The sequence below is a fragment of the Osmerus eperlanus genome, chromosome 23 (assembly GCF_963692335.1).
Source record: "Osmerus eperlanus chromosome 23, fOsmEpe2.1, whole genome shotgun sequence".
NCBI classification, from domain to species: domain Eukaryota; kingdom Metazoa; phylum Chordata; class Actinopteri; order Osmeriformes; family Osmeridae; genus Osmerus; species Osmerus eperlanus.
In genome coordinates, this window is record NC_085040.1 from 7,988,799 (window position 1) to 8,016,117 (window position 27,319).

A 27,319-nucleotide genomic window follows, 5' to 3' on the forward strand; every position below is an offset into this window, starting at 1 on the left:
GTGACAGAGTGACACGTGGTAGAGAGGATAAAGATAGACGAGAAACGCAAAGAATAGGTGAGTCTAGAATGCATCGTGAGAGGAACAGATTATAAACGCTCCAGAAAAACTCAAGCTAAACGTCCGAAACGGGTTCAATCGAGTTTTGTTTACTTTTCTTCTTTTTCTTGGCCGGCCTTCCTCTCTTGTTCTTCTTGGGGCGTCCGGAACTATCTGAGCGCACTGATGAGCTGTGGACACTGGAGTCCTCCTGCTCTGACTCCTCCTCATCAACATCCTCACTCTGGGGGCACGGGGGCAAAACGAGTACATTAGTGCGAGAGGATAGTCATGTGAGTGAAAGAGAATGACAGGCTAAGAATGTGTATACTAGGTGGAGAAGAAAGAAAAAAAAACGATATCCAGTTACACACAATCGGGCAGGACACCGATTAGGTACACAAAACAATTCAATTGACTCGGACACTTGTCCACGCTCCCACATCCTGCATGCTCCCATGCATCCCACAAAGCCCGTCACATGATTGTGCTGCTCAGCGTATACACACCATATTGATACTCACTGAGCAGCTCTTCTTCCTCTTGGCACCTATGGCTCCCAGTTTGATACGGATGGGCGCCATCTTTTTGGCCTTGACAGCAGCGGCCTTCTTCTTGTCCGCAACACGAGGACTCTTACTGCGCTTCTTATAGCCAGGGCCTGGGTGAATAAGAGGGAAGGGGGCTGAGGAAGGACGCAGTGCATGACACAGTTGTGTTGTTCGGTGACAAGATCGGGGAGAAAGGACTGCGTCGATGTTAGATTTAGCTTGGGGCTAATTCCATTTGGATTCGACCCGCTTCTTCTGTAGCCCTGTTGGTATCCACATCACCTACGCCCCTCCACTAACCTTTGCCCTCTTTGGTCTTGGCCTTCCGTAACGGGGGCGGTTGAGGCGGAGGCTCGGGGGAGGCGGTCGCCGCGGAGACCTGCTCGGCGACGGCGATGGCAGCGGCGGCGGCGGCGGCGGCCACAGCAGCCGCGTTGCCCTTGAAGGGGTTGTTGGTGCTGAACTCTCGCCACTTGGCGCCCAAGATGGTCATCATCTTGGACATAGGGATCTTAGGGTTCTTCTTGGCTATCATGGGCCTGGGAGAAGATAGATGGGGGAAAGGCATTGGGTATTGAATGGTTCTGTTGTCTGGGATGCAATTGTGGTGAAAGCTTGACGATTCTAGAAGGCAAATGGAGGACAGTGCAGTTGACATGGTCAATGTTTACCTGCGTGCATACGACCATGCTCATTCTCACGTCACACACAGCAGGGCATTACCTGGCTGTCCTAGCTTTGCCCTGACAGTGTGAGAACTTTTGTCGGTTCAGGCAAAGTCCACTACAGTACCTCATGAACTGGCTGAAGGCCTTGTAGTTGGTGAGTGTGTGATAGTCGTCCTCTGTGAACGTATGCTCGACATCCTCCAGGCCCCACTCTTGTGCCAGCTGGCCAGAGGTCTTCTGCTCTATTGGCTGGTGTGGGGATATGACCAAACAGATTTATGAGATGTACGACATGTCAAAAGTAGGGTGAGGGGGAAATTGACCAAAACTCGTGCTAATGATTTTTTTTCTACCTTTGTGGTTTCTTCATGGCTGCTGTCTCTGTCGCCATCATCTTTCTTCTTCTTCTTGGTTTTCTTTTCCTTCTTTTCTTTGTGTTTCTTCTTCTTCTTCTTCTCGCCAGATCCATAGTTGCTGGCTGCGCTGTCTGAGTTTTCACCATACTCCCCCTCGGAGTCTCTCTCTACATCACTGTCCTAAGGAAGGAAAGAAAAACAGAGGGAAATGGAGAATAAGCCTCGGAAGACCAAGTATGGCAGACATTTCTGAAACTCAAAATTTGCTTTTTTTTACGGGCTTACAAAGAATGTGGGAATATTAAACCAGCTTACGATCTTTTTTCGTTTCTTTGCTTTTGCTGTTTTCCCTTCCTTTCCCTTTTCTTTTTTCTTGGTCTCCTTCTTCTTTTTTGGACGTCCTTTCTTCCTGCTAAACGTGTCCTGTTCTGAAGCCTCCCCCTCTTCCTCTGTGAAGACAGGAGTATTGACATTAGCATTGTGAGTGAGGTTAAGACTGAAAGGGTTGTGACTCAAACCATATTAATAATAATATTCTAAAAAGACGTATTCATATAATCTCTTCAGAATACAATTAGGTACAAGAACTACAAGATGACATGATGAGGTAATGACAAGATGAAGTGATGACACCAACATGATTGTTAATAACATTTGTGGCCTATTACAGATTTAATTGATACCTTTGTTCTTGTATTTAATTGACTGAGTTAGCAGGCTCCAAGTCACCTTGTTCAAAGTAAATTTTGATGATTTTGCCCTACATAATTCTAATGTGTTTTGAAGGATACATATTTGTATAACTAAGTCACTGAGCATGAGCTTCATTCTCATGTAGGCTGCTGACTTCTTATACAATTATACCACTGAAAAAAACTGTTTAATCTATCAGACAAAAGAACATGGCGTTTTACATGTTCATCGTAGTGATAAACGTTGTTAATGTTCCTTTATCCAGTCATTTAACTCGAACTTTCAGCAGGACAACACTTTTTTTTAAATCTAAGTAAGAGACAGACTAGCATAGCCTACAATACAGACAGATTGAAAGAAACAGAAGCATCAAGGGACAGAGGAAATATCCTCAGCAACAACTATCGCTTTCGGTCGCCATTGTTTCCTAGTTGATCCAATATGTTACATTTTATTATGTCTTGGTTGGTGACACGCAGCGCTAGCCCATGAAGAGCTTTCCTCATATTCCCGTTGATTTCTGCAGCAGAGTGCTGCCAGAGGCGGCAGCAATATGCACTCGGGACTCGGTGATTCTGAGGCCGCAAGCGAGAGACAGTCTGGTGAACTGAACTGACATGACTCCCTCCCGCCGTTAATTCCTACACCTGAGTCTCTACTGTTTACGGTCTCTACCACCAGAGAAACCTCTGGAGGAGGTCGCAATTGGGTTCGAAGCCGTGGCTGCAAGCGCACTAATTGATTTACGATTGCGCTTGCCTCATGACACTGGCGTCGTAGGCTATACAGTCTATTTAGTCATGTTACATTCTAAAAGGCCCTAGAGAAGGTCATCGTGTGTATTTAACTGTAGCCTATATTTCCAGTAACATATATCTGACCTATAACTTTTACACAAATCTACAGTCCAATGAAATAACCTAAATATAGGCTGTTGTTCCTTCGTGACACACCGTAACTTTTTCAAACTGAAACTTGAAGGAAAAGGCTATAGCCCACACATTTGCCACGACAATTGTAGATGGTGCAACCATGATTCTGTGATCGCCCAACATTCGGACTGCAAAATGCAGTTCATTCTTTAACCTATACAAACAGTCGAACAGGACCTATTTTTAAACATTATACGCTAAGCCTAAAGAGAGATAACAAAAGTAGGCTACACTAACGCAGAGCTTGAAAGTGTCCACATTGTTAAGTGTCATATCCTGAACCGTCCCTGTCAGAGCGACAGTGGGAAGGGTCAAGTTTATTTACCATCTGTCACACCAGCACTCCACTTCGGTGTTTCGCGCTCAGACCTCATGCGCATCAGTATTCTAGACACTATGAAGATATAAAGTAGTCTAGGTTTTATTGCGTGGAGTCCATGTTTTCTGCCAGTGGTGTCGTAAGCTTTACCCTTCAATGCGACCTATTACTTTTGCGATAATCATTGAAATGTATGAATCTAAAATTAATACAAGCAGGAGAAGAACCGCCCGAAGAATGTATACTGCAAATAGCAAACGAAATAGAAAAACATGAGCAAACGTAAGTTGGTTTGAAGTTTAGATAGAACTCTTTATTATAGCACAGCTGCGTCTCCTATATGAAGCAACGGGAGCGCAACCAATTATATTTGCAGCAACAGATAAGTACGACCATGAGCAGTAGAAAGGCGTCCTGGTATACTTTTCTACAATTTGGTGTATGTGTCTATGTGTTTCTATTTTGTATGCGCGCTCCCGTGTCTTTCGCCAGTCTGTGCTACTGTACCTGGCGCGGGTAGTGTTGCAGTTTCCCGAAGCGCCGCCGGCGAGTTTATGTCGCTTGCGTTCTCGTCTAGATCTCCGTCGTCCTCTTCTTCTTCATCAAAATCTCCTCCCTCGGAATTAACCACCATGCCCTCGTCCTCCTCACAGGACCGGAGAGGAGAGGACATTATATTCCTGTCATCGGCTCCGTCCTCGAATTCAGAAAGTGTATTCCTCCCGAATTATGAAATTTATTTAATATTCAAATCGACCAAGAAAAAAGTGGGGGGCGTTTTGGAATATTTTACACTACAAGGCAGAGAAACAAAGATGGCCGCCCTTATATTTATTTTTTAACAACCCCCCCCAATAAGAAAAATCCCCTTACATAAAAAATGGCTGACTATATTATTTCAGAACGCCCCCCCTCCTCCTGCTCTCCCTCTCTGACTCTAACTCTCTCTCTCCCTCTCTCTTTCTTCTCACTCCCCTCCCTCCTCAAAAACATTCACATTGTTACAATCAAGGGGGTGTAGCATGTTACATTGTTTCTTTTCAGTTGCTCCCCCTCGATAAGTCAGCAAGCTAGACTTGATACAACTGCCTCATTAAAAAGGACATGCCTTTGGCTCTGGCTTTCTGCAATGCAGTACGCGACACAAATCTATCAAATATGGCCACCTTAATATTCTTAAAGGCCCCCACCATGGTATGAAATTATTTTGGATCTGTAGGGTTGTGTGAGCTGGGGAGGGAATGAGAGGGGGTTGGGAAAATCTGCCGCAGCCATGCCCAGACTTACATCAGATTGTATTGCTTAAAAATTAACCACTTGTGGTGAGGATAAAAACAATGCAACATGCAAACTGTATTTATATCGACTGCACCTTCATATACAAACCCAAAGCACATTTATGGTATGATTCTGGATTTGGAGAATTCAGTTCAAATGAAAGAAGATAGAATTATTAATTGGAACAATATTTTGCACTTTTCACAAGAAGCTACTCTCAACTGGGTGGCAGTAAGGCCATGGGAATCCCCAGGTCTCTCACTTCAAATAGCCCAGTGGTAGTCTTCTCCAGGAACTGTTGTTTTGTCAAAAGGATTTTGCATTCTACATGAACATTTTTGCATTGTGCATTCATAATTGAAAAGAGATGAACAATAGATGAACAATGTTATCTAAAGGTGAACATTTAAAGCTTCTCCAGTTTCTTCTATTGTTACTGAGCACACTACCGATTTGGTGTTTTTTACATTCTGTACAGGAGACACATAACAGTCTCACAACGGTGCTGTTAAAAGGAAGTGCTGCTTATAATCATATTTATTCTGTAATCTCCATGGTAACTGTGTGGTTTCAAATGGCTTTATGGCAGACTATTATTGAATTATTTATTCATTCTAGACCTAATGTAGAAAACTGAAGGACAAAAGAAACTAAATAGAATGTAGTGCATAGTAAATGTTTGGCCACCATTTTTTTTACTTTCTAGTAGCCTACTGAAATAATGTTTCAACACAAATATACCACACAATAATTATGTGGTATTATTCTACATGTACGTTTATTACACTCCCTGCTCGAACACACCCCAACCACATTGCAATATCCCCACCGTTTTAATGGTCAAAGTTCGGTGAGGTCATCGTTGAAGTAGAGACAGATCGACTGGGAGAAGTGGTCACGGTCCATGCGACCACTGTAGAACTCCTCATCCTCGTCGACGATGTCGTTCTCACTCAGGGTCTTGCTCATGTCCAGATTGACACCGTTGTGTTTCCACGTGTAGCTGGCTGCATGCATGTTGTAGCGGAGATAGCGCTGAAGAATCTCATTCAAGGTTTCCTCAGAACACACCTGGCCAATGGGGAGAAGCGGAGTAAGTTCCAGTACTTTCCAGATGGGCAGAACTCCCTTGAGATGCATGAATCTCCTCTGCTCCTGAGGATAATCTATCTCAGTAGATTTACAGTAAAAAGGTTCACACCCATAACTTATGTCTATGATATGTTTCATTTACACATAACGTTTATGACCTGATGCCACTCAAATGGAAATACTGCACAGTGTACAGGGATTTTTTTTTACAGGGAACAAATTGTTTGCAACAGGAGTTTAAATGATCGAACTGGGAGTTTCAGAATTGACAAAAGAGAAAGAAGGAATCGATGTATGCCCAGTCCAGCTGGCACACTTGCCAGGAACCTCTAAAGAGAAACAGAAAGGCATGAGTACAGGCAGGGGAAGGGAGACAGAAGGAGGAGATAAACATATGTGAAGGAGTATGTGAGACAGAAATGAATAGTGTCTCTCTGCACAATAGCATGCTCTGTTATGCGTGTGTGTGTGTGAGAGAGAGAGAGAGAGAGAGAGAGCATATGTGAGTCCGTCTATGTGAATGTAGAGCCCACTAAGCCTTTGGCCCACGAGAAGGCAACTGGTGCCAGATGGAGTGGTTGGCAAGGTACACCTATCTTCCCTCACACTGGAGAGGACAGCCGAGAGCGCGTGAGTGTGCGTGTTGTAGGGGAGAAATGTGTGAAAGCAGGCAAGGCTCATTTCTATGCCCCGGGGCTTGACACACTGCACCACTGTGCTGCTCTCTTCAGCTTGTGTCCCTGAGGAAGGGATCATGTGGAGGATGAGAGGGAAAACTTGCCTCCCCTGAGAGCACCGTGGGTGCGCTAACCCACATTTTATGCAGTGACACAGAGGGAGACACCAGCACCTGTGTTTCAGTCAGACCATGTGTCTGTGTGTAACAGCGCCAGCCGGCTGGACATAACACTGCATAATTGAGTAGATTAGACATGGAGCTATCTAATGAGGGATTTAGAGGGTAGACAAGAGGACATCAGGATACAGTTATGTTGCCCAAGCATATAATGCAGGTCTATGTGACAAGGATGTTCATGTGCAGTTTGATGTCATCATGTATAATCATCCACTCATTACCCATAGTATTTAGCCTATAGACATCTACAGACTGTACATGTACAGTAAGGATGCCTTACCTCCAGTCCTTGTTCTTGAGAAGTCTGGGTGTTGATGATGCGTATCCATCTGGTCTTGACAGAAAGCAGTCCCACTTCATAGCGCGTATCCCTCCACCATGGTCGGCCAAAGTCATTGGCCCAGTCAGTGCGAGGGCATGGAGGCGGCACATGCACAAAGCGCCCCCTAGGGGTGTAGTACCTCACACAGCCAGACAGTGGGTCGATATGGGTAAGGATCTGAGAATGTGAAAGAGGGCCTTCTTTATTCAATATCTCATATTTTAAAATAACATGGAATTAAATTGCAATGTTATCATGTGAGTCATTCCAGTTGTATTAAAACCACTTACATCTTTTGTTTTGGGGTCAAACCAATGGCTGATGTCCTTTCCTGCACACTCAATGATAGGCTTTAAAAGCATATCACCTGATAACACAAAAAAGGCCGATTATAACAACTACAGTAAATGATCTAAGTCTCATTCTATCATTGTCAGTTAACACCTTGTTATTCAAAGTAAACACCATGTTATCTTATACATTGTTGTGTATAATTTACCTTTTAACTCATTCAGCAACGGTGTCAAATTGTACACTTTGCCCAGGTATGAGACCCACAAGTCGGCTGGAGTGTTGTGAAGTGACACCTCATTTGGGGTGAAGTATTTTGGTCTTCGCATATTTGACAGAATGCAAAAATATTTTAACCTACTGTAAAGAAAAGACAATTAAAGTAACCTAGTTTGAAAACGTAGCCTACTTGCTACATCATTAGCGCACACTACAAAACATTTTCGTTACTATGGTTACCATGGTCGCGTCGTTGCAGACTCGTATGCAAATCATTTTAGGCCTACTAATCTTGTCACAAAATATTTGAATTCCATCGAGACACGTAGTGTTTTTATATAGTTACAAATTATTGCAAAATTATGTTTTATTGAAATGTGCTGGTTGACAATGTTCTGGCTAGTATACTACAAGCGCCACAATGCAGTGCGTTTCTAAAAGTATTTATTTCCTGTGGGTCCGTCAATTAAATGATTCCTCCAGACATATTCAAGTCAAGAAATTATAGTAGTACTGTAGAATGGCAACGATGATTGAAGAAAATGGTCCAGCAATGCAAGTAAGGGTGACACATTTATTTATGCCTTGTCTTTGCCCTTATTGCAAGAAAATGTTTTTTTTTTAATGTATAATAAAATGAAGGACTGTATCCCTCCCTGGCAATTTTGTGGTCAAGCAAGCTGTCAGTCAGCTAGGCAAGCTAAGAGTTTAGCCTAGCTAGGCTACTGTTAGTCTACACGATATTCGATTTTTTGTTTCAATAGCTTGATGCTGATAAGAGCCTTGTTCTGAGATCAAATATAATTTTATGAATCGACTCGTTTGTTGCAATGAATCATCGAAGTTGCGAAGTTGTCAAAGTCAATGCTTTAACACAAGGTTTGCAGTCATTTAAATATTTTCTTTACTTCATATAAAACTAGTCTACGGTAGGTTAAAAAATGGATGACATGCTATAATACAAACTAGTTTTCCACCAGTATTGATCAGTATTGGACATAACGCGTGCCATTAGGACTTAATTTGTTTTCAAAGACAGACAGAAGGGTAAGACACTGAAGTATCTTACTAGTCAATTACATAACTTTAATTCCCCATGTCTAGCAGCCGGGTGGCCTGCTTTCGTCCTCATCTCGGGCAAGACAGAAGCTGGAGAGTTTGCTAAATAAGAACATGAAGATCAGGATGACAGACGGCCGGACGCTGGTGGGACTGTTCCTGTGCACCGACAGGGACTGCAACGTCATCCTGGGGTCTGCGCAGGAGTTCCTCAAATCTACAGGTAGGTAACCGAAATATAGATGGGTCGTCTATCATTAGATATTCTAAGCTCACTAAACTTTAGTCTCCCTGCATTACATACAAAGTACCTAACAACCACATTGTTAAACACGTAAACTCCTAAACCTCGGAATAGCAACTAGTATTTTTCAGCTTCATCAAGCATCTCATCATTTTTGTACATGACCATTTTTCCAGCAGTCATGTTTTTAATTATTCAGTTTGTGTCCTATACAGACTCTTTTTCCCAGGGGGAACCTAGAGTCTTAGGCTTGGCCATGATCCCTGGTCACCATGTGGTCTCCATTGAGGTGGAGTCAGACAGTTTGATCGACACCCAGGGACTGGGGCCTAGCCACTGAAGGATCTCACCAAACCTGGGGAATATTAGGATGTGACTAACGTAGCCAAGCAATGAACAGCCTGGCTAGGTATGGTTCATCCCTAAGAATACAGACTTACAACACGGACTCTAGGCAACTTAACTGAAGATTCAGTTCTCCCATGTCAGTGCCATGGATTCCAGTTCTGTGGGTCAATGTTTGATCAGGAACATGTGTTGATAAGTCTAACATGACACACCTTGTGACCTCTGGACATTAAAGTATGCTTGTGTGTTTATGTGGGAGTGTATTAAGTTGATATGATTATGAAGTATCCTGTGTGTACCCAAGGAGAGGCTAGGACTCATCCTGGGCGTTTGTGTTGTGTGGTAAGGCTGTTTTAATACCAAGAGTGATAAAAAAAAATACATGGTGGTATTTGAGCTTGTCTGATTGAGATGTTTTTTTTGTTGGCTGCATATGTTGTCATTGTCATACAACTGATACACCATAACATACAACACCTTCATGTTCATCACGTTAAAGGCTGAGGGACACACATGAACGATGCCCCCTGTGGAAAAACAGTGGTAGTCTCCCTGCCCAGGATCCAAAACTATCTGCGTTTAATCTTCCCATTGAAAACATCTGTTTATGAATATTCACTGTTCATTTGTATTTTAATACACACCGGAGAGCAATTTCAGATTATTCTGTTTGGCAAATTAAAACTGTCAACTAGACAAAAATAATCCCTAAAAACAAACCGAAGAGAAAGCTCCATCCATGGCTGTCCTCTGCTCGACTTTGATGACATAATTGAGCAATATCAGTAACGTCAATAACATTTTACAGTTTTAAACACAAATATAAAATATCCTGAATACTCTGTACTAAATATTTAAAGTACATTCCGAATGTCACCTTATCGTTGGAAGTATGAAGCAAAACAAAAATGTTGTCCCATCTTTTTTTTTTATAGCTTTTTAAAGCTCAGTCACAGTAGAGTTGATCTCCACAGAAATGACTCAAGTCACAACTTATCACTTTTGCCTTGAAGGGCATTGAGTTGCTGGGGACATTTTCAGTAACATGAGGAGTGAGCAAGATTTGGAGTGGTTTAAAAAAAAAATGAAAAGAAAGTGCTAGTTTTCAAAGATGTGCTTTGAAATGAATGCAAACAAGAGTAATGCAAACATCGCACTCCTGCACCATACATGCTTTCAATAAGCCTGTGGAAGAGTGCCTATTCAGTTAGGTGCTATATTTAGAGCTTTACAGATCAAACAGAACTATACCACCTTATCTATGTAAAAAGGACAATCACGTCTCCTTTAAAATAACCCAACGGCTCTGAATATTGTACCAGACTGAAGAAAAGGAAGTGCATACAAGTCTAACATAAGAAACCTCATTAAAAGGGAAGGGTGAAACATGGCACAAACAAAGCAAGTGCAGACATCCCAAACAAAACATATTTGGAAGGTAAGAGCTGCAACGAAGGCTCCAACAACCTGGAGATAGGGTGTCAAATGCAGAATAACACCAGAATCCTCTCGAGTCCCGTCTATGAAATAAAGAGGCGTTTGGTGCTATGAAGCATTTGAGGAAACTCCCAAGTCTGTTTTGATGACTGAACAGGGCATCAATGCAGGACTTTCACTCTTCAGTCTTCAACTGTCAAGCACTCGTCATTTCAGTCCATGTAGCATTGTCGGTGGGACATTTTTTTCTTCATACAACTTGGCCTTTGGCCACATAGTCGTCCAACACCAAGACATGTTCTTCCAGTCCTCAGTTACCCACAAAATCCTATATCTTACCTGGAGCACATCCCCTGGGTCTTTCCAGAGTTCCTCCATTGGTTGTTCATCAGACCTTTGATTCATTCCGGTTTGTTGTCCTACTATGTCTCCTCCCCTGTTGTTGTTCATATATTAAATCAACACTAGTTGTACTGGAATTTGAAGTGGTAGTTGCCACCAGACTCAAAGGGGTTAAAGTGGAAGGGCCAGCCCTGGCCCCCCTGGCCCCCCCCGCCTCCCCCCTGCTGGCTCTCGGGATCCAAGGGGTCCTCGCCCGCATCGAACTTCTGGCGCATTTCTGCACATGGGAACGGACGAATGATAAGTCACAGAATAGCAGTCCATATTCTCCTAAAATACGAAATTCCTGGCCAAAGTGTTTAAGTTGAGTGTTAAGCAATTGTTAAATTCACCATTGGATCCACAATTTCAGAAGTTATTAGTGTGATTTGAATGTAAGTTAGTGCAGTACCTGGGTCGGTGAGGACCTCTTTGGCCGAGGCAATGTCGATAAACTTCTTCTCTGCCTCTTTCTTGTCGGATTCTGACTGGAAGTTGTCAGGGTGCCATTGTTGGGCCAGCTTCCTGTACGCCTTGATGACTTCCTGTTTGTTGGCATTCCTAAAGAACAACATAACAATACATGAGTTGATAGGTTTGTTACCTTCCTGACATGTACACACTATGTTTGAATTGAAATATGAAGAATCAAATAAAAATTTAATTTATAAAATTATCAAATCCATCAATGAATTCCCTTAACCCTTGTGTCATCTTCGGGTCATTCTGACCCATCAGTCGTTGTGACCCACCGTCGTATTGCGACAACTTTACCGCATACAAAAACAAAGTGAAGCATTTTCTTTTAACCGTTGGGCTGTCTCAGACCCCCCACATTGCAAAGGTTAAAAGAAAATTTTGTTTTGTTTTTGTATTGGGTAAAATTGGGTAAACACAACGATGGTTCGTTACGAACCTTTGAGTCATGTGACCCGAAGGCAGCACAAAGCCAAGGGGCCCGAGTGCATGCTTAATGTCATACTACCACAGAATCTAGTTTCAATACCTATTGACGCCCAGAATCTTATAGTAGTCTCTCTTCCGTGAGAGTTTGAGGAGTTTCTGGGCCCGCTCCAGACCTTCCCTGATCTCATTGTTGTCTCCATCAAACTCCCTCGCCTCCTGGTAGTCCTCTACCGCTGAGAGAAACATAAGATATAAAAAGGTAAGTATGACTCATCGTTTACACTGATTCAAACTTTTGAACGTGTGGAGAGTGTCATTACCTTTCTCATAGTCCTGGTTCATGATGAAGGCCTCGGCCCGGTCTCTGAGAATGTTGACGTTGCGGGGGTCTCTCTGGTGGGCTTCGGAGCACACATCTATCGCCTCACGTGCCATCTTGTTCTATACAGAATGGAATAAATGTTGTAGGCTGAATGTACAGGAGAAGAGCAGGTTTATAAACTCTGAAATACAATTTCCACTGTTGAGGAAAGAACTACAGTGCAGTCAAGACACTCACGTGATTGATTTCACCATTTATTCATATACATGAAAAATAGGTTTAACATTGGTGGAATGGATGTACATGGGGAAGCGCTCCCTGCCTTCACTGCAGCATGCATGACATGAGGCAGGAAGCAACAAGTTAAATCCCCCACGGGGAGTACAGACAGACAACATGGGGGAGAAGGGGATGGTGGTGGGTGGCAGCAGAGCAGAACACAAAGGTAATCGAGGATACGTGTGCGTGCGACTTTATAGAGCTAAGCCCATGGGCTAAGAACATGGCGATGGGTGATATGGCGCGCGCTGCCCTGCCTGAACTTGCTTTGCTCATTTATTAATATGAAATGTAGCAATCAATATGAAATTCAAGAGGCAAAGCTCTAACTCATAACTATTTTACGTTTCACAGTGTAAACACTAGTAACTCACCTTGACAAGGCAGTAGCAGATTCTCTCCTTGGCCAAGTTTGTGTAGAAGGGTACATTAGGCTCAGTCCTCCTCACTGACTCATACTTGTCAATCGCGTCTTGATACCTTAATTTTTTTTTTAATGGATAATTATAATAAAATTCAAATTCTCCAAGACATAATGTATGCCAATTACAAAGGAGACACAGCGTGCAAATATAAAATCTGACGTCTTATCAGGAACATCCTGTTACATTGTAAACAAAGCCCTACATGCTTATATGAGTGAGCGGGAGGAAATCACCTTTGCTCATGGATGAGCTCTTCAGCAACGTCCAGCTGCTTGCTCAGCTTCTTCACCAGTTTGTAGTGAGAGAAGCACTCCTTATCGTCCTGGTCCAGCTTCAGACACTCCCGTACATGGCTGGACACAGAAAGAGAGAGGGGAGAAAAGAGAGAGGTGGGGGGGGAGAGATTAAGAGACATCAGAGAAAATAAATTGAAAGAAATAAAGAGAGAAGAGACGGGGATGTGTGATTTGTGTATTATACCCAGGGGACTAAAAAGCCCTACAACGCTAAGAGTGAACACCACAACTTCATCTCAAAAGGTTTTGACATGAATTTGTCATGCAAAAAACATTTGGTAAGCAAATTTTGCCCTGCCAACTTTCCGAGGAATCGTACTTGAGTGACTCGTGGTGCTCCCCGAGGCTGTAGTGGAGCGTGCTAAGCTTCAAGAAGGCGGCGCGGTTGTCATTCCGTAACCGTGCCGTGGGCGTGAGGTCCTGGATGGCCTTCCGAGGTTCTCCAAGCCGGATGTAGCATTCCGCTCGGAGCTCCCTCATGTCAGGGTCCCATGAGGACAGCTGAGGAGGAAAAACTCACCTGTCAGCTCCAATTACGGAACAACATACCCCATGTATACTGTTTCTTGCCCCATTTTTGGCCCCATGCACTGTCACTGTCAATTTAAATCCTACACGCTATCCATTCATTCCATATGTATTTCCTTAGCATATTTGTATTGTCTACCGCTTGACCTGTATGCAGAGAATATTACTTTTGCTCATTTAAATTGACATGTATTCATTTAGCAGAAGCGTTTATCCAAAGCGACTTACAAGAAAGAGCTTTACAAAAAGTGCTTAGGTCAATGATCATAAACAACAAGATAGCCCCAAAAACATTGCGGGTAGCCAAAACATGAAGCATACATTGTGAAAAGCAAATAAGTGCCAATGGTGCTCAGCCTTCTTGCACTTGTTTTTTAACTTGAAGTCTATTTCTGTGTCAGTACATTAAGAGCAATGTAAAAACCGGAGTCAAATTCCTTGTATGTGTATACACATACCGGTACTTAGCCACTAAAGCACCTTAATCCCCAGGTTGAATAACTACACTGTTCCTGAGCCAAGTCTACGTTTATGCCCAGGCCTATAAGCTAGGCCCTGCAGTAGAGCTAACCCAACGTCCATGACCAGGCCCCCTGACTAGCTCCCGCAGCCTGTACCTCGATGACTCTGTCCAGCACACTGATGGTGGTGCTGTAGTCTCCTCTGTGGTGTGCAGCGTGCGCCTCCTCCCTCAGCTCCTCCAGCTCGTTGGCTCTCAGGAGCTGGTCCTGCGCCTCCTCCTGGTCAGGGGAGCGCTGCAGCTGACGCAGACACGGAAGGAAACTTGAGATGTCACTTGTCCAAAGAGGTTTTGAAGGGCATAACAAGGCAAATGTATTGTCCCGTGTCCTTCTCTTGGCCTTTTAGCTACACACAGTGCTACTGTGCAACCAATTGGAGTATATTGCTGCAGATTGCTGAATAGATTGCTGTGAGATTTTCCTTGAGGGTTTAGGTTGGTTGAGGGGCAGTTCTATGGGCTTTTGTGAAGCCCTCTGTGACATTGCTTGTAAAAAGGGCTATACAAATACATTTGATTTGATTGGCTCATTGGGTGATTGTGAAGCTGATGTTGTTTTTATTGACAGCTGTGTAATATCTACTAGACATTACTTACAACTGCCTGGAAGTCCTCCTTAGCCTCTTGGGTGTTTCCCTGTTTCAGGAGGATATTCCCCCTCTGTAGTCTGGCCTGGTAACATCACAAGAGAGAAAGGGGGCAGAGAGAATGAGAGATTAGCAGGTGTGTAGAGAGGGGCAAGAGAGAGAAAATAAACCACAACCTCATTGCTGTATATCACTGTAGATGCCATCAAATTGACGGGACTTAAAATCAAAGAAAGGGAGGAAGGTTGTGGAAACTCACAGCCAGGAAGTCTGGTTTGAGCTGGATGGCCCTGGTCAGGTCTGGCAGGGCAGACTTGGACTTCCCCATGGCCAGGAACACAGCTGCCCTCTTGTAATAAGTTAGGTAGTTCTTGGAGTCCCCCTCTGAGAGAACACACAAGGTACAATACATTACATTTAGTCATTTAGCAGACGCTCTTATCCCAGAGTGACTTACATTAAGTACAGGGACATTCTCCCCGGGGGAAGTAGAGTGAAGTGCCTTGCCCAAGGACACAACGTCATTTGGCACGGCTGGGAATCGAACTGGCAACCTTCAGATTACTAGCCCGCTTCCCTAACCGCTCAACCATCTGACTCCAACAATACATTATCATACTTCCCTGACATAATACACATTACTGTTAAGTGTATGAATGTATCTTTTAAAAACGGAATTGTGTACAAGTAATCTATCAATAGCTCCTTAACTTGAAGGCACTGAAGTATGAAGGCTATGCACTGACAGACACACATGCAGAAAGAAGGCTAAAGACGTCTAGCTGTTTAAAGATGACTGGTAACCTTACCCACGGCAGAGTGGTAGTGGGATAGAGCCTCCGCCAGTTGACCAGCTGCCAACAGCTTACGGCCCATCTCCAAGTGCTGCTCAATCTCTACATGAGTGGCTCCCAAGACACCTGAAATACAACACTGTATGAGCCACGCCAGTAAACCAATGCAGAGAACATCCACATTTATGAATCTGGATATCCTCACCATAACAAGTCACGTATGTAATTAAACGATCACAGAAACTTTTTGTTAGCAATATAAGGGATAGCATATGGGGGACATTTGTTGTAAAATATGCAACTATTGGAGACTTTTCCCAGGACGGTGTGTGCATCAAAGCTAGCAATGTTGCTATGTTAAAGGTTACAAGAAGGCACAGCTAGACACCTGCTTTCACGATGACAACCCAAGGTAAATACATAGCTAGTGTTCTCTTGAGGGTGTGAAAAATATACTATCCCTATCTACATCCAACCGCTTTTTATCTCTTTCCTTACCATCCAACTGGAGGTCCAGAATAACACAGAGAAGCGACAAGGAAGACAGGATACTGCTGAGACCTTTCCGCCGGCCGGATTCCATATTCATTCAACTCACACCTGTGAACTCTATATATTTCACGTCTCTGATATGACTTAATTGTAAATAATAACCAAGATCACTGAAACATAGATATTATTCATTGAGTCTCCATCGTTATCCTTAAATCTTTGCAGCTACGATAGCATATTTATTGTCCGGTTTGGAATAAATTCCGAGTGAAACTATACCCCGCCGCCTTGAGGTTCCTTTGATTTGTTTGTCAAGTACGCAGAACAATGATTGATCAGTGAGAGTCTACAAAACTAGAGAAACATTTTAGACTTTCTCTACGTGGCATGACATTGAATATCTTCAGCTGTTAACTTTGAGCTTTCAAAAGGGAAACATCACCCTATCCCATGTTCGCCCCCTCCTTCTTTCAGTTTCATCTGCCCTACATTTCTGTTCAGCGAGTGGCTAAAACATATCCGTGTTTGCCTACAAACGTGGTGCGCTCTGATTGGACGAAATATTTTAGCTTTGGGACAACGCTCATGATGGTGTCACCACGGAAGAGTAGGCTACAACATAGATATATATATGGGCTACAAAACATGATTTCAGAATTATCAATGCCCCGACTGCTTTGAACAATTATTTTTAACAAATCATTTTATTGTGCGGATTTGTAAAAAAAACAAAAAACATTAAATCCTCTCTTCTTATACATTTTTACAACTGTACATTCCAAACAAAACATACAAAAAACATACACATACTATATATATATATATATATATATATATGCCTATTCGACAGTGGGAAAAGTCGGAATCTGCTGCTTTTGACCTTCCCCTTTGAAACTTCTAGAAGTTTTGTACATCAACAGATCAACAAATAATATGATTTCATGGAATACCTTTACCCAGGTACAATGGATAGGCGGACAAAATTATATGAAGAAATAGAAACAAAAAGCATAAGACTGCTCGATTTACTTTACTAAAAACGAAAATACTTCTTATACTATAAAGTATTTTAAATGAATCTATTCACCGTACATCCTCAAATCCAAGTTCTACAAAAACATTTGACAGGTGATTGGTACAAAGCATGTAGCTTTATATCCCATAGTTCAACAAATGTTATAGGTTGTTGTCCCAGACCTAAATCAATCCTCAAAGGAGCTTCTGCAACGGTACCACTTGGCCTCATCTGTGTTTGGGAAAACTGCTTCCATGTGTTCGGTTAGATTGATTTAGATTGTGATGGATGATGGTGACCCACAAGGTCCTCACACATATGCATTTCTGCCATAGGTGCTGGCAGCTTGACTCCGTGTTGGCGCAGGCCCAGAATACATAGTGCCTCTGGGCTGGTAGGAGCTAATATTGATGAGAAGAGGGTGAGAGGAAGACGAATTACATATCAAACACTCATATGATAACCCAACTCTTTGTATCGTTTTTTGGACACACACACAGACCCACACGTGCACGTACATGCAAACACGCACACGCACTCACTGTTTCTCTTCTGTGGACATTTTGCAGGAGCATGTGAGACACGCTCCTCCAGCTATGGCAAGCACTGCAGAGCACCATCCAATGTATAGGCCTTCTCCTATCTCATACCTGTAACACACACGAATATATGCAGTGATACACACACTTACATGTACATTCACCTAGAAGAACGTACGTGTAATGTGTCTGTACAGTAGAGGGCAGTAGTGAACCACAACCCTGACCAGATCTCGCTCACTTTGTCCCAGGATAGAATGGATCAAAGAAGTCCTGGGTGATGTTGAAGGCGTACCATGACACGGAAACCATCGTGCAAAGGCCTTTTTGAGAGTGAGAGAGAGAAATTAATTATTTTCAACCCATCAATAGCCTTATCAATGTGGTCAATATGTATTTATCATTGTTATCTCATCAAATTTTGAAATTCAGTTATTCCGAATATTACCTTGAAGTAGGAAGAATACACCCCCAATACCAGCAATTCTTCCCTTGAGAACCTCGTTTGCTTCTGCAGCCTTACAGCACTGGATTCCTATCATGGCCGCCAGAAGGCCAATTGTCCCACAGACAATTGCAGCTATCATCAGGGCTCGAGATGCCTGGACATAACCTGATGAGAGCATTAAAAGGAACAAAATCAACAGTTAAAATAGCTTATTCATACTTTTTTGTTATTAGGAGCCATACTCAAACTCCAACCCCAAAATAAGTTGATGAATAATCATGATGAACTTTTTGATCAAACTAAAAATGAAAAAACCCAAACAGTTTTCAAAACACACTGTAGGCTTAAGCCAAATAACAATAATTTACTATTGAGGCTATAGGGAAGGCAGGCTATATTTTCTTGGTTTCATGTGGTGGTCATACCATTCAAGGCAAGCAGAGACGGGAACTCGCGACAGTTGTGGACTCCTGTGGAGTCTGTGGCACAGGACATCCATAAGTTCTCGTAGATGGTGGAGGTAGTGATGACGTTCCCATCAACGGTGGAGACCTTCCAATAACGGTTGGTTAAACATATCCCAACCATCACCCACCCTAAAAAACCCAGAAGCAGAGCTACGACTTCCACAATAGGATCCATTCTTCCTCCAGGTGATTTAGTTTTTCAGAATGAAAAAGAATGAAACACTTTATATATCCTCTGATTTCAATTAATTCTGCAATGTAAGTATCAAATTGTAAAATGAATCAATCTGATAGTTAAAGACTGGCAAGTTTCTGTGTCCCCTGCTTGGTTACAATTGTGTCTGGTTACCAATGAAAGAGTGTGTTAACAGCCCCAGCTATGCCAAATGATCTATCATACCTGGTCCCTCTATCTTTCTCCACCCCTCCCTCTTTTTCTCTCTCTTTTGCATTTTACACCCTGAGACTGAACAGGTGTTTATCAGCAGAGTCCAATGGTCACATCATGGTCACCTTACACCCTGCATCATTTATTGCCGTTTTCTTCCATGTCAGTTGGACAAATCTTTTACAGAGCTTTTTCAAAATAAAAGATTAATGCCTGTGCATTTTAAATCTCAAGCCACAGGTGCTGCACCCTTTTGGGCTTAATGTTTTATCAAGGAAGTGAGAGGCGGATCTTTTATGGAAAGTAGGCCAAACTATTATGAAGAGTACTGGCTTAGATGAGAACAATTGCTCCCCAAAACATGAAAAGCTCAATGTGTTCTATTAAAATAATAATTAGATAACTGTTCAGAGAGCATTGTAAGAAAATGTCACACCATCAAACAGACTATTCATATTCCATAGCTCCCATCTTTATGTCAATGTTTTTAAGGAGTTAAGGAGAAAATCCTCTTTATACTGTCAAGTTTATGTATACACCTTAAGCTATTATGAGAAGCAAGCAACACTGGCTGTTTGGCACCTGACTACCTCCGTAACCAAGAACGGATCCTGCAATGCTATAAACATTATATTTTATGACTGACCTGTTTGCCAAAGACCATTTTACAGCTCTCTGCAACAGTTACTTTGAGCTTTTGTGTTGGGACGGAACGTAATTAGTCTTTTAATGAGAAAAACAAAAGTGTACATGGTTTTACATGTGACGCATATGAAAGTGAAACATACCATTAATCTCTCTAGGTAAAGTACATATATAGTATATATCGAGAGGACTGTGCAATAGTGATTGTTAAAGCAGTACCCCAGCCCTAGACGGGCTTGACCTATTTCTTTACATTGACTTGGGCTGCTATGTGTACACTGAAGCTTAGAAGATAAACTGTTCATCACTGGCATGTGTTAAATGTTTAGTCAGTGTAATAACTGAAATACATTTCACAATACAACAGTCTAGACTCTAACCAATGGATTAGTCATGAGGCATACTCTAAATGTTTAATAGTTTCATAATCATATCATAGTAAAAAGACTGCATCCTTATGGCTAACAGAACCCCCCCTCCTTTGAAACTGGACCACATTAGTTTCAGATAAACTGAATGAGGAAAAAGTTGTATTATAATCAAGCAGCCAAAAGATAGCTAGTGGGTTTACTCTTACTTGGTTATCCATCAGACGTCAATGGGGTCACTGTGTTGTAAATCAGAACATATATGTATCTATTTTGGTTATTTTGGTGTGTTTTACAGGAACTTCTCATGGAATTGTGACAAGTCAGTCAGAATTTCTCTTGTGAAACAGGGACTATCCCTTAGGCCCTAATCTACGACAAATTCAAGTTGTTTTTTATGCGACAAATGCTTTGTCATGAGGACTTTCGGTCATGTTAGATAGTTAATGTGTAACATCCCACCTAACTGATAAGGCCACAATGTTAGCCATAATGTTCCATTGTAAAACCATCATGTGTACTCACTCAAGCCCTGTTTCAATACTGCTCTTCCAAGGCTCATTAAATTCATACTTCCTTCATTGCTCCTTTTAGAGATTAGACCAATGCAAGGAAGAATGGAGAAATTACATGATACACTCATAGAGTATTCAAACAGAGCCATACCTAAGTCATACAGGGTTCAAAAACATCCTTGCAGACTAGGGCACGTTTGTTCTAAAACGTTATATGACCACATAATTCAGATAAGGACTCAAACACAGACATGGTTCTTACACATTATATGACATTATATAGCTACAGTTAGGTCCATAAATATTTGGACATTGACACAATTTTCATCATTTTGGCTCTGTATACCACCACAATGGATTTGAAATGAAACAATCAAGATGTGCTTTAAGTGCAGACTTTCAGCTTTAATTTCAGGGTATTTACATCCAAATCAGGTGAACGGTGTAGGAATTACAATACATTTTATATGTGGCCCCCCCCTTTTTAAGGGACCAAAAGTAATTGGACAATTGGCTGCTCAGCTGTTCCATGGCCAGGTGTATGTTATTCCCTCATGGGAGTTCGTTATTTCATTGACAAGGAGCAGATAAAAGGTCTAGAGTTCATTTCAAGTATGGTATTTGTGTTTGGAATCTGTTGCTGTCAACTCTCAATATGAAGTCCAAAGAGCTGTCACCATCAGTGAAGCAAGCCATCGTTAGGCTGAAAAATCAAAACAAACCTATCAGAGAGATAAACATTAGGTGTGGCTCAATCAACTGTTTGGTACATTCTTAAAAAGAAAGAACGCACTGGTGAGCTCAGCAACACCAAAAGACCCGGAAGACCACGGAAAACAACTGTGGTGGATGACAGAAGAATTCTTTCCCTGGTGAAGAAAATCCCCTTCACAACAGTTGGCCAGATCAAGAACACTCTCCAGGAGGTAGGCGTATCTGTGTCAAAGTCAAAAATTAAGAGAAGACTTCACCAGAGTAAATACAGAGGGTTCACCACAAGATGTAAACCATTGGTGAGTCTCAAAAACAGGAAAACCAGATTAGAGTTTGCCAAAAAACATCTAAAAGAGCCTGTACAGTTCTGAAACAACATCCTATGGACAGATGAGACCAAGATCAACTTGTACCAGAATGATGGGAAGAGAAGAGTATGGAGAAGGGAAGGAACTGCTCATAATCCAAAGCAAACCACCTCATCAGTGAAGCATGGTGGAGGTAGTGTTATGGCGTGGGCATGTATGGCTGCCAATGGAACTGGTTCCCTTGTATTTATCGATGATGTGACTGCTGACAAAAGCAGTAGGATGAATTCTGAAGTGTTTCTGGCAATATTATTTGCTCAGATTCAGCCAAATGCTTCAGAACTCATAGGACGGCGCTTCACAGTGCAGATGGACAATGACCCGAAGCATACTGCGAAAGCAACCAAAGAGTTTTTTAAGGCAAAGAAGTGGAATGTTCTGCAATGGCCAAGTCAATCACCTGACCTAAATCCAATTGAGCATGCATTTCCCTTGCTAAAGACAAAACTGAAGGGAAAATGCCCCAAGAACAAGCAGGAACTGAAGACAGTTGCAGTAGAGGCCTGGCAGAACATCACCAGGGACGAAACCCAGCGTCTGGTGATGTCTATGGGTTCCAGACTTCAGGCTGTCATTGACTGCAAAGGATTTGCAACCAAGTATTAAAAGTGACAATTAGATTTATGATTATGTTAGTTTGTCCAATTATTTTTGGTCCCTTAAAAAGGGGGGGGCCACATATAAAATGTGTTGTAATTCCTACACCGTTCACCTGATTTGGATGTAAATACCCTGAAATTAAAGCTGAAAGTCTGCACTTAAAGCACATCTTGATTGTTTCATTTCAAATCCATTGTGGTGGTATACAGAGCCAAAATGATGAAAATTGTGTCAATGTCCAAATATTTATGGACCTAACTGTATACAAATGCAGTGCACAAAAGTATTTCCCAGACAACATAACATGAAAAACAATGGTTAAGTTGGGTAGGTGGGTCCTACAGACAGGACTTTGAACGATCAATAGAAGCTATTCTTCTAGCTAGTCTTTGATGATTATATATTGTTCTCTCCAACATACAAGTGGGAAACTTCTATGCAACACTTATCTACAGTTTGTCCTTGAAATTGCCACACGTTCATCATTTACCACTACCGTCAAAAAATAACAATGTGATGTTCTGTGATACAAGTGCACCTTTGAGACATTGGATGAAATGTAAATTAAAAAACAAGTCAACAAGACATTGCTTGTAGTGAGCATTTTTTTATTAACAATCCAAACCAATATCATAGTATTTAGGGTTAGAAAATTGTATGTTCCAAATCCTGATGATTAGTTCTATTAGGAGGTGAGACTTTGTTATGCATTTTGAAGGTGTACTGCATTTTGTAGGAAAAACAAATCAACTTTAGCCAGGGAAATAATAATAATAAAACATCCCTACATTCAAGGCAGTTTTTTTTTGTTGCTTTAAGCATAACAATTTCATGTCATCATGCCCAAAGCCAGCCCATTTCCAAAGGACGCCCCCCTCATGACAAAACAGTTGAACCAAAACTTTGGCAAAATACCTCAATGTAGGAATATACAGTACAGTAACTGCTGACTTTGACTAAATTCCTTAAAGATACAAGTACCTCTGAACCTAAAACACTTCCCTCAAATCCTATTCTCTGCATTAAACAAAAACAGGCCGTGACAACAACAAAGAAAATCAAATGTCACCTTCATGAATAAATACAAAACCCCACATGCTACCATGCTAACAAGAAAGTGGAATTTCTCAGGTGCATGCTAACGTACACACAGATGGAGATCGTAAAAGGTCATTAATTAAGCAGAAAGACACATTTCAATTTTATTTACAAGTACAATATGAATACAACAATGTCTAAATTTACTTTAAATCTAAACTTCAGTTAAAATATGAAAAAAGTTCATTCAAGGCCATCTTTGAAAAACCCTTATAGTTTGCGCGCCATTGTCAGAACTTAGTCCAAAACATTATTCCCCAAAACAATATTCATTTTCGGTATCAAGGGCTTTCCTTGGGATTCAGTATAGCCAGCCACGTCAAACTGCGGTTTGAGTTGGTTAAGTAGAGTCAGAGAATGAGTCTATCTTGAAGGGGTGTATTAGCACTGCCACGGCCCTCCATCCCTCCTTGTTAGGACTTGGCACCCTTGGACACAGCCAATCCGATGAGGCCCGCTAATCCGGCCACCCCTAGGCCAATTCCTCCAACGATTGCCATGCCGACCAGGCCATCTGAGTGAAAACAAAGCATTTTCAGCCATCATACATGTCTGATTCCTTTGGCTTAAAGTATACTGCAAATCCACCTAAATCAAAGGGCAAAGTGCCTAAATAACTTCCCTCACTTTACCTATTGAGTGACTTATAGAACATTGTCAATTGACAATGTCCAAATAAAAGTTGCTATATTATGTCTGCAGAATATAAACACAATTTAGACACACCAATTCTTAGGGAAGAAATTATAGATGTGAAAACATCCTAGCTCTCTGTCAATCTTGTTCTAATTTAACTTGATAGACATGGTCATGAAGCTATAGCGATTCTGTTTTTACAAAGAAGTTACAACTATGTCACTATTAAAATGACCCTGTCCCCAGTTACGTTTTGAATTTCTGACACATCCAGTTTCATTGCGTACGGCAACAATTGGAATACAGCCCAGCTGTATGTGAGTTCCCTCCTCACCTTTCTTCAAGGCCTTGTCTATGAGCTTTTCCAGCTCTATAGCCTGTTTGTTACCAGGTTCATTCTTTAGAAGGGTTCGGATGTACTTCAGGGCCTTCTCATACTCCTGAGGTGGACAGAGGGAAATGGAACAACACATAAGGAGAAAGAAAGAACATTTTACAATAACTGAAGATGATAAACAACTGAGGCCTGTTCCATAAAGCGAGTTTACCGAATAAGCCAGACTTATGTCAGTTAGTCTGACTCATTTCTAATTCATTCGGTTCCATAAAGCTAGCTCAATGTAGTTTGAACTCAGTTACTATGGTAACTTATGCTTCGAAACTAGCCTGGTCCGGGGCAGGCTAATTGTCAGGCTTAGACCGTGTTGTTGCTTAACCAGATGTTCCTGTAACACTGACCCAACGGGAAACAGATGATTTACCACGTACATTCTCATTTTCTTATTCTCATCAGTTCAATATACAGGCTACATTTATAGAAAATCAACTTAATAGCCTACAACATTTAGCCTAGTGCATTAAACAATGATGAACAATGATTTGATACACACCATAGCCACGTTAAACGTATGGCTATATGGTAGTTTGTGATTTCAAATGTTTATGCATCAGGCATAGCCCTATATCTCAATCTAAATTATCCAAGTATAACTATCCTAGCTATATAATTGTTAACAGTAGCTACACTACAATTGCAAAACAAACCTAAATGCATACATCTATCCTCCATTTTCCTGACACAAAAACCATGTTAAAAACTTTTGGCTATTGGATAATTTATTGATTAATAGTAGGCTATTTATTTAAAGCAATGTCAAAAAAAGTCAATTTAGATGTGTTTAGAGGTCTGTTCAGTTTTTTTATCAATGAAGTAAAGGTCTAAAAAAGGACCTCGACCTACGTAGCCTATTGTTCACATCAATGATGGTGTGTCATTTTATTTTGATGAAGCGGTGGATGAGGGAGCTGTCATAGTACACGGCTTAAAGGGAACGTTCTTTCTGGAAGAAGTCACGTGGCGTGTGCATTGCTTTTTGCCGAGGTGGATTGTATGATCCATGTTTTACCTCTTGGGCTGCTTAAGAATAGGGTGCACTCGCAAATAGCTTGACTACTTAAATCTGACTTAAATGAGTAGGAGTGCGTGAGCTGAAATTGGCCTTTATGGAACCGCTTTAGCCCCGCTTGACTAATTAAACTTATTCAAGTCAGGTTTGGGACTTTAAGTCCAGCTTTTTGAGCGGCCTTTATGGAACAGGAGAGGCAAGTACAACACACTACGGTCTGTAAATGTCATCACTGTAAATTGTACGAAGAGGTAACATAGACTGGTAAAGACAAAGGCCAAATACAAAACAAAAAAATATATATATATACAGTATATAGAAAATAGTAATATCCAAATTGCGTAATCTCTGAGTCCATTCCCCAATAGAGGCAGACTGAAGCAGAAAATGGCAAAACAATGACCGCCTGTTCCGTGTTCATATCTTTGATACAGAACTACGAGGCGGCAAAAAGGTGCAACATTCCCACCATGAACAGACTATGTCAAGGGGCTACTGTCAATAACGTCTGCAGGACTGAGACAGAAGGCCACTGTCTAAAAAGGTTCACACAATGATCTTTACCTTCAGTCTATAGTTGGCTACAGCTAGGTAGAACAGAAAGTCTCTGGAATCATCCTTCGATCCCTTTTGAACCAGCTCTGGAAAACACATGAAGAAACTCTTAAAACACAACATAGCAGGTTACAGATTGTTATAGAAGCCTATCTGAAAGTAACCATGATGGGTCTTAACGATGTGATGCATTCATTTTACTCCGTGAAAGACTATAATCCAAGGCCACAGAATTAATTATTTCTTCCACACAAATATTCCATGACAGAGTTGATTGTTATTTATAGTATGGCAAATTGATTTAGGCTAAAGTAATGGTCAAGAGAGACGTGTTGACATCACACAAGTGGCTTATGAGACCACAGGAAGAGGGAGCTCTCGTCATACTGGCTTTATGTATAGCAGTAGCCTGATTATTCAGTTTAGAATTTGAGCACACTCACCCTCCAACAGCACAATTCCTTTCTTGATGTCAGCTGAGTACTTGCTTCGTATCAGACACCATGCATACTCAAACTTTGTCTCTCTGGACACAGAGCCTTTCAACAGCTCACTGTTGTACTTCTTCTCGAATTTCTGAGATTTAAAGAAGGAAAATGTGAGGATTTACTACGGCTCCCCTGATTGAGACAGGGGTGACACAAATTTGGGATAACACACACAATTTCACTGTATAAATTAACAGTATACTTTACTGTAATTACGTAGTTGAACAGTATAATATATTGTAGTGGAGCATAGCATACTGTAGTGTACTGTACTACAGTACCGAGTATACACACCAGTGAACTAGTTTTAGCCTATGCTAATAACATTATATACATAGTGCATTGTTTAGCTAGAGATATAATATATCTCAATACATCATAGGCAATGATTGTCTGATAAACGTATTCTTGAATTATAATATTGATTGTGATGGCTACAACACAGACAGGTTTGAACACAAACAAACAATTAATGTGTCGTTTGTACCCGTTTCTGTCTCGTGGCATTACATTACAGTACGTCAGATAGCTAAACTAGATAGCTTAGCCTTGGCTAAAAATTGTATCACGTCGTCTTCTACAAGAAGATTACAGTGAGAGAAGATGCTCATTTTCATCCTTATATTAATTCCCATTATGTTTAAACATAACACACTTCCTTTTATAAAATTGAAGACTTGACAATAATATAAACTTACCAAAAGGTCCTCGGGGGCTACCAGATCACTCACAACAGCCTCCATGTTTCCGGAAATTTAACAGGGAAACACCCACTTTGTTGACGAAATATCGTAAATACCCAATCAGGAACAAGGCTACACACAGCTAGGCTACG

At 41.5% G+C, this 27,319-nt stretch overlaps 6 protein-coding genes across 13 annotated transcripts in view; 1 reads left to right on the forward strand and 5 right to left on the reverse strand.

The window, feature by feature from the left end:
- chd3 (chromodomain helicase DNA binding protein 3) overlaps window positions 1-4,480 on the reverse strand; it is a 28,507-nt gene extending 24,027 nt beyond the window's left edge. For 3 of the 6 annotated variants that reach the window (XM_062449785.1, XM_062449783.1, XM_062449782.1), the window contains exons 1-7: window positions 4,066-4,480; window positions 1,930-2,063; window positions 1,612-1,794; window positions 1,383-1,507; window positions 891-1,129; window positions 549-700; window positions 154-283 (exon numbers count right to left, since the gene is read on the reverse strand). In XM_062449785.1, the coding sequence (XP_062305769.1) occupies window positions 154-283; window positions 549-700; window positions 891-1,129; window positions 1,383-1,507; window positions 1,612-1,794; window positions 1,930-2,063; window positions 4,066-4,231 (1,129 nt within the window). In that variant the 5' untranslated portion in view covers window positions 4,232-4,480. The remainder of the gene's footprint in view (window positions 1-153; window positions 284-548; window positions 701-890; window positions 1,130-1,382; window positions 1,508-1,611; window positions 1,795-1,929; window positions 2,064-4,065) is intronic. The other 3 variants (XR_009928293.1, XM_062449786.1, XM_062449784.1) reach the window with 3 other exon arrangements.
- A 704-nt stretch (window positions 4,481-5,184) lies between these two features.
- Window positions 5,185-7,830, reverse strand: LOC134009874 (cytochrome b5 domain-containing protein 1). The gene is made up of 4 exons (XM_062449622.1): window positions 7,606-7,830; window positions 7,397-7,473; window positions 7,065-7,283; window positions 5,185-5,907 (listed from the first exon to the last, which is right to left on the reverse strand). The coding sequence occupies exons 1-4, from the start codon at window positions 7,724-7,726 to the stop codon at window positions 5,677-5,679; spliced, it is 648 nt and encodes a 215-aa protein (XP_062305606.1). The 5' UTR covers window positions 7,727-7,830; the 3' UTR covers window positions 5,185-5,676.
- Window positions 7,831-8,043: 213 nt separating this feature from the next.
- On the forward strand, window positions 8,044-10,176 carry naa38 (N-alpha-acetyltransferase 38, NatC auxiliary subunit). Of its 2 annotated transcripts, none has more exons than XM_062449314.1 (3): window positions 8,044-8,175; window positions 8,721-8,898; window positions 9,135-10,176. In XM_062449314.1, the coding sequence occupies exons 1-3, from the start codon at window positions 8,137-8,139 to the stop codon at window positions 9,257-9,259; spliced, it is 342 nt and encodes a 113-aa protein (XP_062305298.1). In that variant the 5' UTR covers window positions 8,044-8,136; the 3' UTR covers window positions 9,260-10,176. The 2 variants fall into 2 exon arrangements, with proteins under 2 accessions (XP_062305298.1, XP_062305299.1); XM_062449315.1 differs by having other exon boundaries at window positions 8,069-8,175; window positions 8,724-8,898.
- A 179-nt stretch (window positions 10,177-10,355) lies between these two features.
- On the reverse strand, window positions 10,356-16,749 carry dnajc3b (DnaJ (Hsp40) homolog, subfamily C, member 3b). 2 transcript variants are annotated; one of them, XM_062449313.1, is made up of 12 exons: window positions 16,241-16,749; window positions 15,758-15,868; window positions 15,208-15,332; window positions 14,959-15,033; window positions 14,459-14,596; window positions 13,633-13,814; window positions 13,251-13,370; window positions 12,967-13,072; window positions 12,312-12,432; window positions 12,092-12,224; window positions 11,498-11,646; window positions 10,356-11,323 (listed from the first exon to the last, which is right to left on the reverse strand). In XM_062449313.1, exons 1-12 carry the CDS (start codon window positions 16,329-16,331, stop codon window positions 11,169-11,171), a joined length of 1,506 nt encoding a protein of 501 aa, XP_062305297.1. In that variant the 5' UTR covers window positions 16,332-16,749; the 3' UTR covers window positions 10,356-11,168. The 2 variants fall into 2 exon arrangements, with proteins under 2 accessions (XP_062305297.1, XP_062305296.1); XM_062449312.1 differs by having other exon boundaries at window positions 14,459-14,602.
- A 584-nt stretch (window positions 16,750-17,333) lies between these two features.
- Window positions 17,334-19,085, reverse strand: cldn15a (claudin 15a). The gene is made up of 6 exons (XM_062449360.1): window positions 18,662-19,085; window positions 18,237-18,401; window positions 18,030-18,111; window positions 17,792-17,899; window positions 17,518-17,650; window positions 17,334-17,353 (listed from the first exon to the last, which is right to left on the reverse strand). The coding sequence occupies exons 1-5, from the start codon at window positions 18,876-18,878 to the stop codon at window positions 17,560-17,562; spliced, it is 663 nt and encodes a 220-aa protein (XP_062305344.1). The 5' UTR covers window positions 18,879-19,085; the 3' UTR covers window positions 17,334-17,353; window positions 17,518-17,559.
- Window positions 19,086-23,490: 4,405 nt separating this feature from the next.
- On the reverse strand, window positions 23,491-27,318 carry fis1 (fission, mitochondrial 1). The gene is made up of 5 exons (XM_062449569.1): window positions 27,183-27,318; window positions 26,440-26,572; window positions 26,006-26,082; window positions 24,370-24,475; window positions 23,491-23,913 (listed from the first exon to the last, which is right to left on the reverse strand). The coding sequence occupies exons 1-5, from the start codon at window positions 27,225-27,227 to the stop codon at window positions 23,813-23,815; spliced, it is 462 nt and encodes a 153-aa protein (XP_062305553.1). The 5' UTR covers window positions 27,228-27,318; the 3' UTR covers window positions 23,491-23,812.
- Between the last annotated feature and the right edge of the window lies 1 nt (window position 27,319).

Bases quoted from the DNA above. Each gene is read 5' to 3' on its own strand.
- cldn15a (XM_062449360.1), bottom strand. From the start codon at position 18,878: ATGGATCCTATTGTGGAAGTCGTAGCTCTGCTTCTGGGTTTTTTAGGG. The intron at 18,402-18,661 runs GTATGACCACCA...TGCTCTCATCAG, and splicing joins GTCTCTGCTTGCCTTGAATG to GTTATGTCCAGGCATCTCGA. The intron at 17,651-17,791 runs GTGAGTGCGTGT...CATCAATATTAG, and splicing joins ATGTCCACAGAAGAGAAACA to CTCCTACCAGCCCAGAGGCA.
- dnajc3b (XM_062449312.1), bottom strand. From the start codon at position 16,331: ATGAATATGGAATCCGGCCGGCGGAAAGGTCTCAGCAGTATCCTGTCT. The intron at 15,869-16,240 runs GTAAGGAAAGAG...GTTGTATTTCAG, and splicing joins TCTGGACCTCCAGTTGGATG to GTGTCTTGGGAGCCACTCAT. The intron at 15,333-15,757 runs GTAAGGTTACCA...GTGTTCTCTCAG, and splicing joins CCACTACCACTCTGCCGTGG to AGGGGGACTCCAAGAACTAC.
- LOC134009874 (XM_062449622.1), bottom strand. From the start codon at position 7,726: ATGCGAAGACCAAAATACTTCACCCCAAATGAGGTGTCACTTCACAAC. The intron at 7,474-7,605 runs GTAAATTATACA...TTGTGTTATCAG, and splicing joins GTTGCTGAATGAGTTAAAAG to GTGATATGCTTTTAAAGCCT. The intron at 5,908-7,064 runs GTAAGGCATCCT...CCCATTGGCCAG, and splicing joins CTCAAGAACAAGGACTGGAG to GTGTGTTCTGAGGAAACCTT.
- fis1 (XM_062449569.1), bottom strand. From the start codon at position 27,227: ATGGAGGCTGTTGTGAGTGATCTGGTAGCCCCCGAGGACCTTTTG. The intron at 26,573-27,182 runs GTAAGTTTATAT...TTTAAATCTCAG, and splicing joins TAGCCCCCGAGGACCTTTTG to AAATTCGAGAAGAAGTACAA. The intron at 23,914-24,369 runs GTGAGGAGGGAA...GTTTTCACTCAG, and splicing joins AGACAAGGCCTTGAAGAAAG to ATGGCCTGGTCGGCATGGCA.
- naa38 (XM_062449314.1), top strand. From the start codon at position 8,137: ATGGCAACGATGATTGAAGAAAATGGTCCAGCAATGCAA. The intron at 8,176-8,720 runs GTAAGGGTGACA...CCCCATGTCTAG, and splicing joins AAAATGGTCCAGCAATGCAA to CAGCCGGGTGGCCTGCTTTC. The intron at 8,899-9,134 runs GTAGGTAACCGA...TGTCCTATACAG, and splicing joins GGAGTTCCTCAAATCTACAG to ACTCTTTTTCCCAGGGGGAA.